Source organism: Caretta caretta, chromosome 2 (assembly GCF_965140235.1).
Source record: "Caretta caretta isolate rCarCar2 chromosome 2, rCarCar1.hap1, whole genome shotgun sequence".
NCBI lineage: Eukaryota > Metazoa > Chordata > Testudines > Cheloniidae > Caretta > Caretta caretta.
Window position 1 is genome coordinate 75,977,792 of NC_134207.1, and position 13,689 is coordinate 75,991,480.

The 13,689-nt window shown below is 37.7% G+C and overlaps 1 protein-coding gene across 1 annotated transcript in view; it reads right to left on the reverse strand.

Moving 5' to 3' along the window:
- Nucleotides 1-13,689, reverse strand: part of ASXL3 (ASXL transcriptional regulator 3) — a 157,650-nt gene that overhangs the window by 93,607 nt on the left and 50,354 nt on the right. The window contains exon 4 of the mRNA XM_048840570.2: nt 896-1,004. Within this exon, the coding sequence (XP_048696527.2) occupies nt 896-1,004 (109 nt within the window). The remainder of the gene's footprint in view (nt 1-895; nt 1,005-13,689) is intronic.

Below are 13,689 nucleotides of genomic sequence, written 5' to 3' on the forward strand. Positions count from 1 at the left end.
GGAATGATTGCAAATACCTGGTTTCGAGCCAGGGATATCTTCAGATTTAAAACAAGACCAAACTGAACATTATTCCGTTAGCAAATGAGAAAACGATTATTCTGAAATCCATTCAACGTTAATCAAAAAATAGTGCATTTTTAGTTCTAAGGAGCAGCATTATCCATACTGCTTTTATTGTTTCTAAACTGTGCAAAATTATTTTTCTATCACAAATATCAAAGAATTTTCCCCCAAATTTAAATAGATTAAATCTAGTCTGCAGAACTTGTAATTTCACATTATTGTTTTCTTGCTCCTACTTCACCCTTTTCTCCAGTATGAAGTCACTATCGTTTGATCATGGGTATCAGGAAAAAAAATTTTTTTTTTTCCCAACCAGCAAAAAACAGAAAAACACAAACACAAGAAAAAACTCACAACTACAACTATCACCATCTCTTAGTATCAAACCACTCAGGATTTTAGCACTGTAAGTATATTCCTGATTTAAAATAAGCTGTAACTTAAAAGCTGTTTACACTGAACTCGCAAAAGTCTTCCACTGTTCAAAAAATGAAATATTAACACAATTACTTCATGAGAAAGTCAGTGATCCTCCTGAACTCACTGCTTATAAAACAAAGGCCTTTCTGTTAACAACTCTGAAAAAGCTGTATTTTAGCTACAGCAGGGTTTTCTTACCATACGCCAAATTCAAGAACACGTATACTCTTTCTGAGATAAAACATTCAGTGCTTACTTTCATTATAAGACATCTGAAAACAGTTAGAAAAAGACTTTCAGCTCATCTACTCCCCACAGAATCTAATTTGTTTTCCTTTATATCTATTGAGACATACATGGCACTATTAATCCACTTTATGTACTTTCCATATGCAAAAATTCAACTTACTTTGAGAGCATAGAGTCCCGACTTCCCAGGGATTTTGAAGAACGTTCCATCACCTACACGAGTGTTAGTATGAAGCATTGCATTCAGACAAGCTAATGGAGAGGTTCCACTGAAAAATAAAATTGTGCAAAAATAAAGCAGTCCAAGATCGAGTGCCTCTTGTAAAACTATTCCCTCTGTCTTTTTTTTAAACTCATGCTTGCCTTTTTCTTTTTTTTTTTTTAAATTCTCCCAACCTTGAAAACATCTACATTACAATAACAGGGCAGTTTCAAACTTAATCATATGCATCTGTCCCCGAGGCTTCAGGCAAAAAGTCTGTGAATTATAATTATGCTTTTCTTCATAGAGCAATCAGCTTCATGTTCTAAAGAACCAAAGTCCAAATATTTATGTGAAATTACTTCACAAACAACACCATGAAGCCTCATTTTCAAAATGTTACAGACAATGTGGCTGCTGCACATGAATGATCAAAACAGTACCAAGTTCAAGGGCAGCTGCATCCTATAGGATGAAAGGCAACAAAAGAATAATAATAAAGAGCTCAGGAAGAACATACTTAAACTTACAGGAGTTAAAGTTACTTAGGACAGCATTTTTCTAAAATGCCCAACGTAAGTTACTATAAAAACATACACACACATATTTTATACTTTTAGTGGCACAGTAATTATATGCAATATCATATTGGAATGCACTTTGAAGTACCTTTTAAAAATGGTCAAATAAAATCAATACCTTCACACAGAGTTTAATTTGTACAAATATCTTTAGGTGATGTATACACAGGGCCAGATTTTACATGCAACAGAAAAACAAAGCAAGCATTTTTGATCTGGCTAAATTCATATTATTCTGAAAAGTTAATTTGGGGGATAGTGAAGGTGCAGGGAGTGCTCACAAACTTATCCTGTTTCATATTAATGGAACAACTAAAATTAACTACAGGGTTTATAGGTGTACTGTCATCATATCTATCTCCCCATACACATTGTTATACTTATGATTAGAGACTAAACTTCCAACTGTGTTTCTTCACATAGACTCCAATCTTGCAAACACACATGCTTAACTTTAGCCACATAAACAGTCCCATTAACTTAAGTGTAACTACTCATATGCATAAAGTTATGCATGTGTGTTTGCAGGATTGAGGCTACACCCAGCAAAATACTGGGCCTGGAACTTAAAGTCCATCAGAAACTAATGTGCTTCAGTTAGACAATCAAAAAGTTTGCAGGAATTATGGTTCAGGAGTCCATTATAATTTTTTTTAATTATACTGGTCCCTATTCAAAACTGTTTCTGGTAGATTTTATTGGTAGGAGCTAAATTCTGTCCTCTGATGTGGACACTGTTCCTAATGAGTTCAATGGTTGCATCTCAAAGCAGAATTTGTCCATAATGTATGTAAATTAACTTTCTGACAAGATGGATTATAAGATCATTTATTTGTTGTTCCAGTAAAAGCTCATAGGTAGTTAGTTATAAGGTGTCCTCATAGCAGAACAGCTGTAGAATATAATTTATTAAAGGTCACCTAAAGTGCCATATTACCACAATATTTACTCTGTATTGACTCTCAGACAGTGTACATACTGCTTCTCCATTAAAAACCAATACTACAGCTAAACCTGCTGCTATAGCTCTTCATGTCAGATATTAAATGGTAAATTTTAAAACATACAAACAGAACATTTTTGAAGGATTTGTTCTTTAAAAAAATTATTTTTCCTGCAAATAAAAAGAATCCTACATTTTGAGCTGATATAATACTATGTGACCAGTCTAGGAATGTGAATAAATTACAAGTACAGCTAAAGTAGAATACATTAAAATGTCTTGTTACTGTTTGATGATCAGTGAACACAGACTTCAAATAAGATGCACGCCTTTCTCTAGAAATGTTCTTATTGAATTACTGGTTCATATACCGTGACATATGGCATTTAACTTAGTAATGCAAGACCATTTTTCTCAAGTTACATTTTTTAGATGATAACATATATAACTTGAAGCTACTGATAATTATGTCAGATGCTTGGAGCTTCGATTTAGTGAAACTGTCAGAAATGAAGACTATTTCAGCAGGATGCTGATAGGAAGATGCTAACTGCAAAGGCAGCTGAATTCTTCGCATGGAATAACAAAATAGAGTTGTGTGTGTCTATATAATACTCAAGTTTGCATTTTGCATCTTTCTTCTAATTTCTACTGCTGGTCCATCTAGAGAGATTTTGGTCACAACACTTGTGTTTAGATATCTCATCATTGGCAATTAAAATAATACAAGATAAATGAACTCAAAATATAGAACTCTCCCCCTATGGCCACTACTGTTCTCGCAGCAGGTATCTTAATCTTCAAATACTGGCCAATTAGTAAATGGACAATAGTAGCCACTTTCTGAGTACAAAGGAATCCATGTCAGCTACTGAGCAGTAAGTACATGTATCCGATGTGCCAACTTCAACAATCCCTATATTAGCTCCCCTCCTATAGAACACGAAGAAGGGGAAGTAGAGATCAGACCAATACTCCTGGTGTTAAAGTTGAACTGTATTATCCTCAGGAGACACTTGCCACATACATCATCAGAAAGCACTGGGCTGCATCCTGAAAACCCAATGACTAAAGATCCAATCATGCAGTGTGGTGTCGGCTGAGTGGAACTGAGTCTAAATATTTCCCTACTTTGCTAGGGATGTATGCAACATATAATGAGCACTCCAACCTTCCCTCCTTCTTGAAGGCCACACTCCTCTTTTCACAAGCTACCACTCTGTCTTGTATGTGGTAGAGAGAGTCAAGGCTGCAGATGCCCAAGAATATCTTTAAAAGCTACACGGTTGTTTTCCCCTTTTACTGGGTCTTTCCTAGGCATTTTGTGACTTCCCCTGCCCCTATTTTATTCCTTGCATATCAAACAGAAGATACTCAAAAAACTTTGGGTCAAATTCTTATTGGAATCAGTTCAATTTTGACCAAGTTGCACACCATGCCTTGATATTTGTGGCTCGAAAACAGCCACATGTTTTAAACCTATATACTGAAAAAACGTTTGTCACTATGAATCAGCATATGTGAAATTTCAGCCTTTAGAAGCATATATTTTATACTGTGCGGAAAACTATTTTGCTATTATGAAAAACATTCCTGAGTACTTTCATCTGTAGTAATATGTGTCTTTAAGGTGGGTATTTTCTGTTATCAAAAGAAAACCAATTTACTCACACACACACACACAAAACAAGAACTTTTAGAAAATACTTTCAAAATTATAAAGTGTTTTTAAAAAGATACTTACTTCCTATAAAGGAGATAGGGAGGCACGAAGCAACCACATGCAAAACAAGAAAGAAAGAGAATAATTGGTTAGTCTTCCAATATAAAAAGGTGTTAAGACTTTTTGATAATTTAAAAGATATTGTCAAGAAGTTTAGGATGCAAAATTTGTTCTTTTTCTAAAACTGTTATGATTCAGAAGTACACAAGTTCTTAAACACTGTGTGATATCTTCCTCCTAATATGCACACAAACTTCCATTTATCAGGGCAAGCTTCCCCTTTCTCCCCTCAAAAAGTATCTTGTGTTTTGAGTTCCCTCTGCTCGCTCTGCAGCAGGCGTTAACTACATTAACCCCCTGTAAGCAGATAAGAAAGAAATCTGACTACTATGTTCAATCACCCTCCATAAAACAGTTTTTGCCACAGAGAAAAGGACAAAAGTCAATACAAACAAGTTTTTTTTAAGATTACTGAGCACAATGAAAAATATGTTTAAATAAATTAAAACCTTTTAAAAAACCTTAAAGTTGTAGCCTCTGTTTAATTTTAATCATCTTTGCTAGAGGACAGGTTTCAGAGTAGCAGCCGTGTTAGTCTGTATTCGCAAAAAGAAAAGGAGGACTTGTGGCACCTTAGAGACTAATAAATTTATTTGAGCATAAGCTTCCGTGAACTACAGCTCACTTCATCAGATGCATTCAGTGGAAAAGTGCATCTTCATCATCTGAACCCATGGAAAAGAAGCCCTTGAGGAATTCCACCATGATTTCAACAATTTCCATCCCACCATCAACCTCAGCCTGGACCAGTCCACACAAGAGATCCACTTCCTGGACACTACGGTGCTAATAAGCGATGGTCACATAAACACCACCCTATACCGGAAACCTACTGACCGCTATTCCTACCTACATGCCTCCAGCTTTCACCCTGACCACACCACACGATCCATCGTCTACAGCCAAGCTCTGCAATACAACCGCATTTGCTCCAACCCCTCAGACAGAGACAAACACCTACAAGATCTCTATCAAGCATTCTTACAACTACAATACCCACCTGCTGAAGTGAAGAAACAGATTGACAGAGCCAGAAGAGTACCCAGAAGCCACCTACTCCAGGACAGGCCCAACAAAGAAAGTAACAGAACGCCACTAGCCGTCACCTTCAGCCCCCAACTAAAACCTCTCCAACGCAACATCAAGGATCTACAACCTATCCTGAAGGACGACCCATCACTCTCACAGATCTTGGGAGACAGGCCAGTCCTTCCTTACAGACAGCCCCCATTCTGAAGCAAATACTCACCAGCAAACACACACAACACAACAGAACCACTAACCCAGGAACCTAACCTTGCAACAAAGCCCATTGCCAACTGTGCCACATATCTATACAGGGGACACCATCACAGGGCCTAATAACATCAGTCACACTATCAGAGGCTCGTTCACCTGCGCATCCACCAATGTGATATATGCCATCATGTGCCAGTAATGCCCCTCTGCCATGTACATTGGTCAAACTGGACAGTCTCTACGTAAAAGAATAAATGGACACAAATCAGACGTCAAGAATTATAATATTCAAAAACCAGTTGGAGAACACTTCAATCTCTCTGGTCACTCTATTACAGATCTAAAAGCGCAATACTTCAACAAAAAAAACTTCAGAAACAGACTCCAACGAGAGACTGCTGAATTGGAATTAATTTGTAACCTGGATACAATTAACTTAGGCTTGAATAGAGACTGGGAGTGGATGGGTCATTACACAAAGTAAAACTATTTCCCCATGTTTATTCCCTCCCACCCACTGTTCCTCAGACATTCTTGTCAACTGCTGGAAATGGCCCACCTTGATTATCTCTACAAAAGGTGTTCCCCTCCCCCGGTTCTCCTGCTGGGAATAGCTCACCTTAAGTGATCACTCTGGTTACAGTGTGTATGGTAACACTCATTGTTTCATGTTCTCTATGTATATAAATCTCCCCACTGTATTTTCCACTGAATGCAATCGATGAAGTGAGCTGTAGCTCACGAAAGCTTATGCTCAAATAAATTTGTTAGTCTCTAAGGTGCCACAAGTACTCCTTTTCTTTTTGCTAAATGGATTGCCATGAGAAAGATGACTTGGCAAAGTACACTGTTTTAAAAAAAGGAAAATTAATTGATTAAATTCAGACAAACATTTCCTCACACTTCCCAGCCAACGTACCTCAACTGAAGAAGGGAGGCCACCAGTAGCAATAAGAGGAGTCCAGCCATCATGCACATGCAGATTTTTGTTTAGGTCTCTTTATCAAGACTAGTAACAAGGGTGTCACTTAGTTCCAAGTCTGATGGCAATTTCTACAATGTGGACACCTGACCGCTGCAAATGGTACTAAAATCACCGATTCATTTCACACAGTCGACCGAACAGCCAACAGATACTAACAACTTTTGACCACAACTGGAAACAAACCAAAAGTGAAAGCTCCATAACTCATTACTAATTCCTAGAGCTAATACGAAGTCATATCTTTAGTATTATTCAAATATTCTGTAGAAGCAAAAGATTTACCCTACACTATAAATAAATTAAACTAATATTTGTTCAATATATATGGAAGCCAGAAATGCTGGGGAAAGCCTTGACTGAGCATGTTGTTTGCCCATGCACACTGTAAAGCAACACATATAGGGTCTGATCCAAAGGCCTGTTAAAGGCCGTAGAAATACTTTCATTGACTTCAAGCAGCTTTGGATCAAGCCCTTCCTTACACAGTAGCAATCAGTATGAGGTTATTACCTCTCTCCTCTTCAAGATCTGGCTGACACAAAACTTAAAGTGAGCAAAACCATTTCAACTAGGAAAAATACACATGAACACACACTGCTCTGATCCCGCAAACGTCTCCATCTAGTCAGACCCACACGCCCTACAGGATCAGGGTGGGGACATTTTCTAGTTTTCAAATATATTTGTTTAGAGGTGCCCATGTCTAAGAACCACCCTCATTCAGTAGCTACATTTATAAAGCAACTTAAGTGTAATTTTACAGAATTCATCCCTAATTTAAAGCAACTGATCAAGTAATTAAATGCAACAGAAGTTACAACTTCACCAACATAAGAACTACTGAAACTACACTAGATTAAATAATTTATAGTTCTCCTAAGGTTTTCAGGAGTTCTCTCCCCTGACCATCACCACCCATATAAGCAAACTGGTCATAATGTAAGATAGTGGTTCACTGAAGCAGACACAACGTGTATTCTGTTACAGATTATTTAATATCTCACAGAGTATATACACTTTGGAAAGCAAGAACTGCAGACATGGATCTTTAACCTACAATGTAACGCTGTTTTCCTGAACAAAGAAAAACTTCTCATATGAAGGTAAAAGTACAAAAGCAAAAGAAAATTTATACTGAAGAATAAGATGCTAACCATATTGTAGGTGGCTAAACTCGAAAAAATATACATAATACAAATGTCAACATATACTGTACAGACAAATTATATTTACACCTTACATTCACTTTTTAAAAAGCTATGCTTGTTCTCTTTTAACTGATCTGTGCCCTTTTGTCAGACACTGCTTTAAATACCACCCTGTATATTTCTCATATTCATAGCTTCTAAAGAATATGCTTGTATCATTAGGAAACCCCTTTAAATAACATTACTTATGGTAATGAGCATTCCTTGACCAGAAAGGAAATGAGAATAATATTTTACAAAACATGTTTTCACTGTAATTTGGTCTACATTTGGAGGAAAGTAGAGAGAAAAAAAACCCCCAAGAAGATGAGACACACTCATACTGAAATTTAACTGCCTTGTAGGGACAGAAAATACCAAAAGAAACCCACCAGAGTAGCATATAACTTCAAAAAGGATATCTACATAAAAATGAGAAAGCTGGTTAAATGGAAATTAAAAGGAACAGTCACAAGAGTGAAATGAGGGTAAGCTGCATGGAAACTATTTAAAAACACCATAACAGAAGCTCAAACTAAATGTATACCCCAAATTAAAAAAAAAAAAAAAGATGATAAAAAATGCCACCATGGCTAAACAGAGTAAAATAGACAGAGGCAAAAAGGCATCCTTTAAAAATTGGATGTCAAATCCTACTGAGGAAAATAGAAAGGAACACAAACTCTGTCAAGTCAAGTGTAAAAATATAATTAGGCAGACCAAAAAAGAATTTGAAGATCAACTAGCAAAAGACATACAAACTAACAACAACAAAAATTAAGGACATCATTAGCAGTAAGCTCGCCAAATAACCAGTTTTCAGAGTAGCAGCCGTGTTAGTCTGTATTCGCAAAAAGAAAAGGAGTACTTGTGGCACATTAGAGACTAACCAATTTATTTGAGCATAAGCTTTCGTGAGCTACAGCTCACTTCATCGGATGCATTCAGTGGAAAATACTTTTTTTTCTTTGAGAGCGTGTGGCACAAGCTGTCAGCATAGTCTGTGTGGTATGTAGATTGTAATGGATTTTTTTACCTTCAGTCCTTTTGGTATGATGTCCATCTGTTTTCATTTGGAAAGGAAGATGATGTCTGTCTGTATCTGTATGAGATTTTTCATGAAGTTGATAGATTTCCACTCCATACGGCTAAATTCAGTGCCTTGCATAATGACGGGTTTCAGAGTAGCAGCCATGTTAGTCTGTATTCCCAAAAAGAAAAGGAGTACTTGTGGCACCTTAGAGACTAACAAATTTATTTGAGCATAAGCTTTCATGAGCTTCATCGGATTTTCCACTGAATGATGAAGTGAGCTGTAGCTCACGAAAGCTTATGTTCAAATAAATTTGTTAGTCTCTAAGGTGCCATAAGTACTCCTTTTCTTTTTGCAAATAACCAGTGGAGCCACTGGATAATCAAAGTGCTAAAGGAGCACTCAAAGAAGACAAGGATGTTGCAGAGAAGCTAAATGAATTCTTTGCATCAATCTTCACTGCGGAGAACATAAGGGCGATTCCAACATCTTATCCATTCATTTTAGGTGACAAATCTGAGGAACTGTCCTATATTGAACAGTAATAAGTCACTAGGACCAGATAGTGTTTACCCAAGAGTTCTGAAGGAATGCAAATATGAAATTGTAGAACCACTAACTGTGACATGTAACCTTATTGCTTAAATCAGCCTCAGTATCAGATGACTCGAGGATAGCGAATATAACGCTAATTTTTAAAAAGGCGTCAGAGGCAATTCTGGCCAGTAAATCTAACTTCAGTACCAGGCATTTGGTTGAATCTATAGTACAGAACAGAATCATCAGACACGTAGATGAACACAATATGTTGGGGAAGAGTCAACACAGCTATTAGAATTCTCTGCAGGTGTCAACAAGTATGTGGACAAGAGTGTATCCAGTTGATATAGTGTACTTGTACTTTCAGAAAGTCTTTGACAAGGTTCCACACCAAAGGCTCTTCAGCCAACTAAGCAATCATGGGATAAGAGGAAAGGTTCTCTCATGCCTCAGTAACTGGTTAAAAGACAGGAAACAAAGGGCAGGAATAAATGGTGAGTTTTCACAATGGAGAGAGGTAAAAAGCAGGTTTCCCCAAGTATCTGTTCTGCGACATGTGCTGTTCAATGTATTCATAAATGATCTGGAAAGAGGGTGAACAGTGAGGTAGGAAAATCTGCAGACGACACAAAATTACTCAAGATAGTTAAGTCCAAGGATGACTGCAAAGAGTTATAAAGGGATCTGACTAAACTAGGTGACATGGCAACAAAATGGCAGATGAAATTCAATGTTGATAAATGCAAAGTAATGTGCTTTGGAAAACTTAAGCCCAACTATACATATAAAATGATGGGGTCTAAATTAGCTGTTACCACTCAAGACATCTTGCAGTCATAATGGATAGTTCTCTGAAAACATCTGCTCAATGTGCAGCAGCACTCATCAAAAAAGCAAACAATGTTAGGAGCTGTTATGAAAGAGATAGATAATGAGACAGAACGTATCATAATGCCACTTTATCCATGGTACACCACACCTTAATACTGTGTACAGAACTGGTTGCCCCATCTCAAAAAATATATATTAGAATTGGAAAACTTACACAGAAGGGAACAAACATGATTAGGAATATGGAATAGCTTCTATATGGGGAGAGATTAAAAACACTGGAACGGTTCATGTTAGAAAATAGATGGTTAAGAGGGGATATGATAGATGTCTATAAAATCATGAATGGTGTGTGCAGAAAATGAATAGGGATATTTTATTTCTCCTTCATGTAAAACAAGAATCCAACAAAATTAATAGGCAGCAGAAGAAAAACAAATATAAGGGAAGTTCTCCTTTACACAATGCACAGTGAACCTGTGGAACTCATTAACAGGGGATGTTGTGAAAGCCGAAAGTACAACTGGGTTCAGAAAAGGATTGGATCAGTTCATCTAGGGTAAGTCCATCAATGGCTACTAAGCAAGACAGTCAAAGATGCAACCCCATGCTCTAGGTGTCTCTAAGCCTCTGAATGCCAGAAGTTGGGACTGGACAACAGGGGACAGATCAGTCGATAATTGCCTGTTCTGCTCATTCCCTCCAAAGCATTTGGCATTGGCCACTGTCGCAAGACAGGATACCAAAACTTGATGGACCATTGGTCTGACTCAGTATGGCCAGTCTTCTGTTCTTATTGTAAGCCCATTTTGATTCTAAGCAATCCTTTCCAATGTGTTAGTTGCAGTATGCAGAATATAGCAATAATCTAATGCTAATAATAATAATGATAAATTTTTAAAATGTATGCTTACGAAACTCAGACAGAAACAAAAAAGTACTTTTTGAAATCCTCATCAAAAACTGTTTCAGAATAAAAATGGATACTCAAGCAGGAAGAACTCAGCGTGCGCTAAAATGGTTGCCACAGACATTAGCTAAAGTGTCCCCCAAACATAGGAGTTCCCCTCCATTCAGTATAATCCAGGAGCAGGTATTTCGTTACTTTGAGCAAGGCACACTTAAACAAGCAAAAGAGTATGTAAATTTGTGATAGTCATTTTCTTCAATAAGCAAGTAAGTGTGATTTTCTTCACTTTTTTCATTACAAAGTGGCCTATTAATAATCATAACTAATTGTATAAAAAAGTAATCTACTTTTTTGTTTCTGCCCCAGTGCTGATGGTTAGCATGAACAAAAGTAGGGGGACAGGAAACAGATGAGCTCTTGCCATGGAGAACAAGCCATGGAAGAAGAGGTAAAAGTCATAAAAGGAGATTTCCCCCCATAGCCAATAAACCCATTCTTTCTGCTTGAGAAATTATGGTTTTGATACATATGTACTGGAAGTCTTATTTTCATATATTTCACAGGCACTTGTGATTTTTAAATGTATTTGTTTAGAAAATGAAAATATATTACTGTGCTAGAATTAGAAACGTACTAAACACAAGACAAACTGCCATAAAATGTGTGAATACAAAATGAATAGTTAGCTTCCAAATCTCTCTGTCCTTTGAGTTGGGCATCAATTGTATTTCACTCATTCTTCAATAAAAAATTAACTTTGAAATTAAATGACCACATCAAACAAGATGCATTTAGCATTAATTTAATCCCCTTCCTTCTCTAAAATTCCACTCTAGGGAGCTACAGAAAGTTATCACTAACTCTGTTGTTTAACTTAGCCATTTTAAAGTGGCTAGCCTCCCCCACAAAAACCTCTTTGGCTTGTTTTGGGAAAATACCACACACTGCTTTTTCAACTAGCTTTTTTCTTTGTGTGGTCAGTATTTGATTGGCTAGCGAAGTGGTAAAATACTAACTGTATTTTTCCATGAAAACACAGCTTCACAAGGATATGAATCTTAGAAGCAGACTGAGAAACTTTTGCGCAAAGTCACAAAAATGTTCATGTGTTAAGTTAACCACCAAAGCGAGCACTTACAGTGTCTGAAAGTGACTGTATCAGTCACGCACACAAAGCAGAAGAGAAGGGAAAAGGTATCTGCTCATGAAAAATCCATCTAACTCGGCAGTTCTCAAACTATGGGGCAGGTGTCTCAAGGAAGGCACGGGAATGTGTCAAGGGAAGCACGAGGTGTGAGCATGTGTGTGTGGGGGGTGGGGGGTTAGAGCTCTCTGTCAGCCCCAGGTGGCTGGGCTGGGGCTCATGCAGGAGGGCCGTGCACACCCAGGAGGTGGAGATAAAGGGGACACCTGGAGCCCCACCGGGCAGGCTCAGGGTCACCTTCTCCCCTACCCCCCATTCCCACACATGGAGACAACCTGGGCTCAGATTCTTCTCTGATGAATATCACTTTTCACATTGACACCCTTACTTGACACCCTCACTTACTTCTGTGCTGCTACTGGCGCGGTGCTGCCTTCAGAGCTGGGTGCCAAGCAGCAGCCGCTGCTCTCCGCTCGGCCTTCAGAGCTGGGTGCCAAGCAGCAGCCGCTGCTCTCCGCTCGGCCTTCAGAGCTGGGTGCCAAGCAGCAGCCGCTGCTCTCCGCTCGGCCTTCAGAGCTGGGTGCCAAGCAGCAGCCGCTGCTCTCCGCTCGGCCTTCAGAGCTGGGTGTGGAATATGTACTTGAGCAGGGAGAAGGAGCGTGAACGACTACAGACACAAAGAAGGGGGGCCCAATCAAATAAGTTTGAGAACCACTGATCTAACTCAATGGAACTGAGCCCACTTATAGCTCCAGACAAATTAGCCATATTTATTTTTACAGCAAGTCTAAAAAAAAATTTTTTTTCAAGTCACACCCGCTGCCGAGACAAATGCAAAATGTTACTAAAATTACATCCAGGGAACAACCAAGAGGTGATAAAGCACGTATCAGCCCTCTTTCCCCCGTCACAGCCATGCAAAAAAATCCAACACATTAATAAATTATTGAAATTAAATAAACACACATATTTCAGGTAAAAGAAAAGTGTGTTAAATTATGCCAATATCTAATCATTTTTTAAACCAGTCCAAAAACACTATTTGGTGAAATAACTGGCAATTGTTTAATGTTAAGATTTTGTTTTCATTTTATGGATGTTTACAGGTATATCTTTTCTCTTCGAAATTGTTAAAACCTAAAAAAAGTTACTGACAGTTTTAAAGCCAGAATGTGATATGAAACTGAAGGATCTATGAATGGAAAGAGTTTATGAAAATCTCTCGTTCTGCTGAGAAGGCCAGTTTTAATACAAATATGCTGTAGAAAAAAATAGTGCACATTTTCTTTCAGCTGCTTTCACTAACAAAAGTGTCAATGTTTAGCTGATCTTACTTATTTTACTCCTTTAATCCAGTCTTTTAAAACTGACAAGTGCCAAGATGTTGTCCTGTTTGAATTTGACACATCAATGTGCAGTTTCTAGTACACACTTTTCTGAGTTCGTAAGATTTGGAATTCCTGCTTAAAATTTCTAAGGAAATTATTCCTCCACCCAAAATTCACCTCATTCCCAATGTCTACCATTACATCAAGTCGGAGGAATATCAATATTGTAAAGATTTTACTGTCTTTAC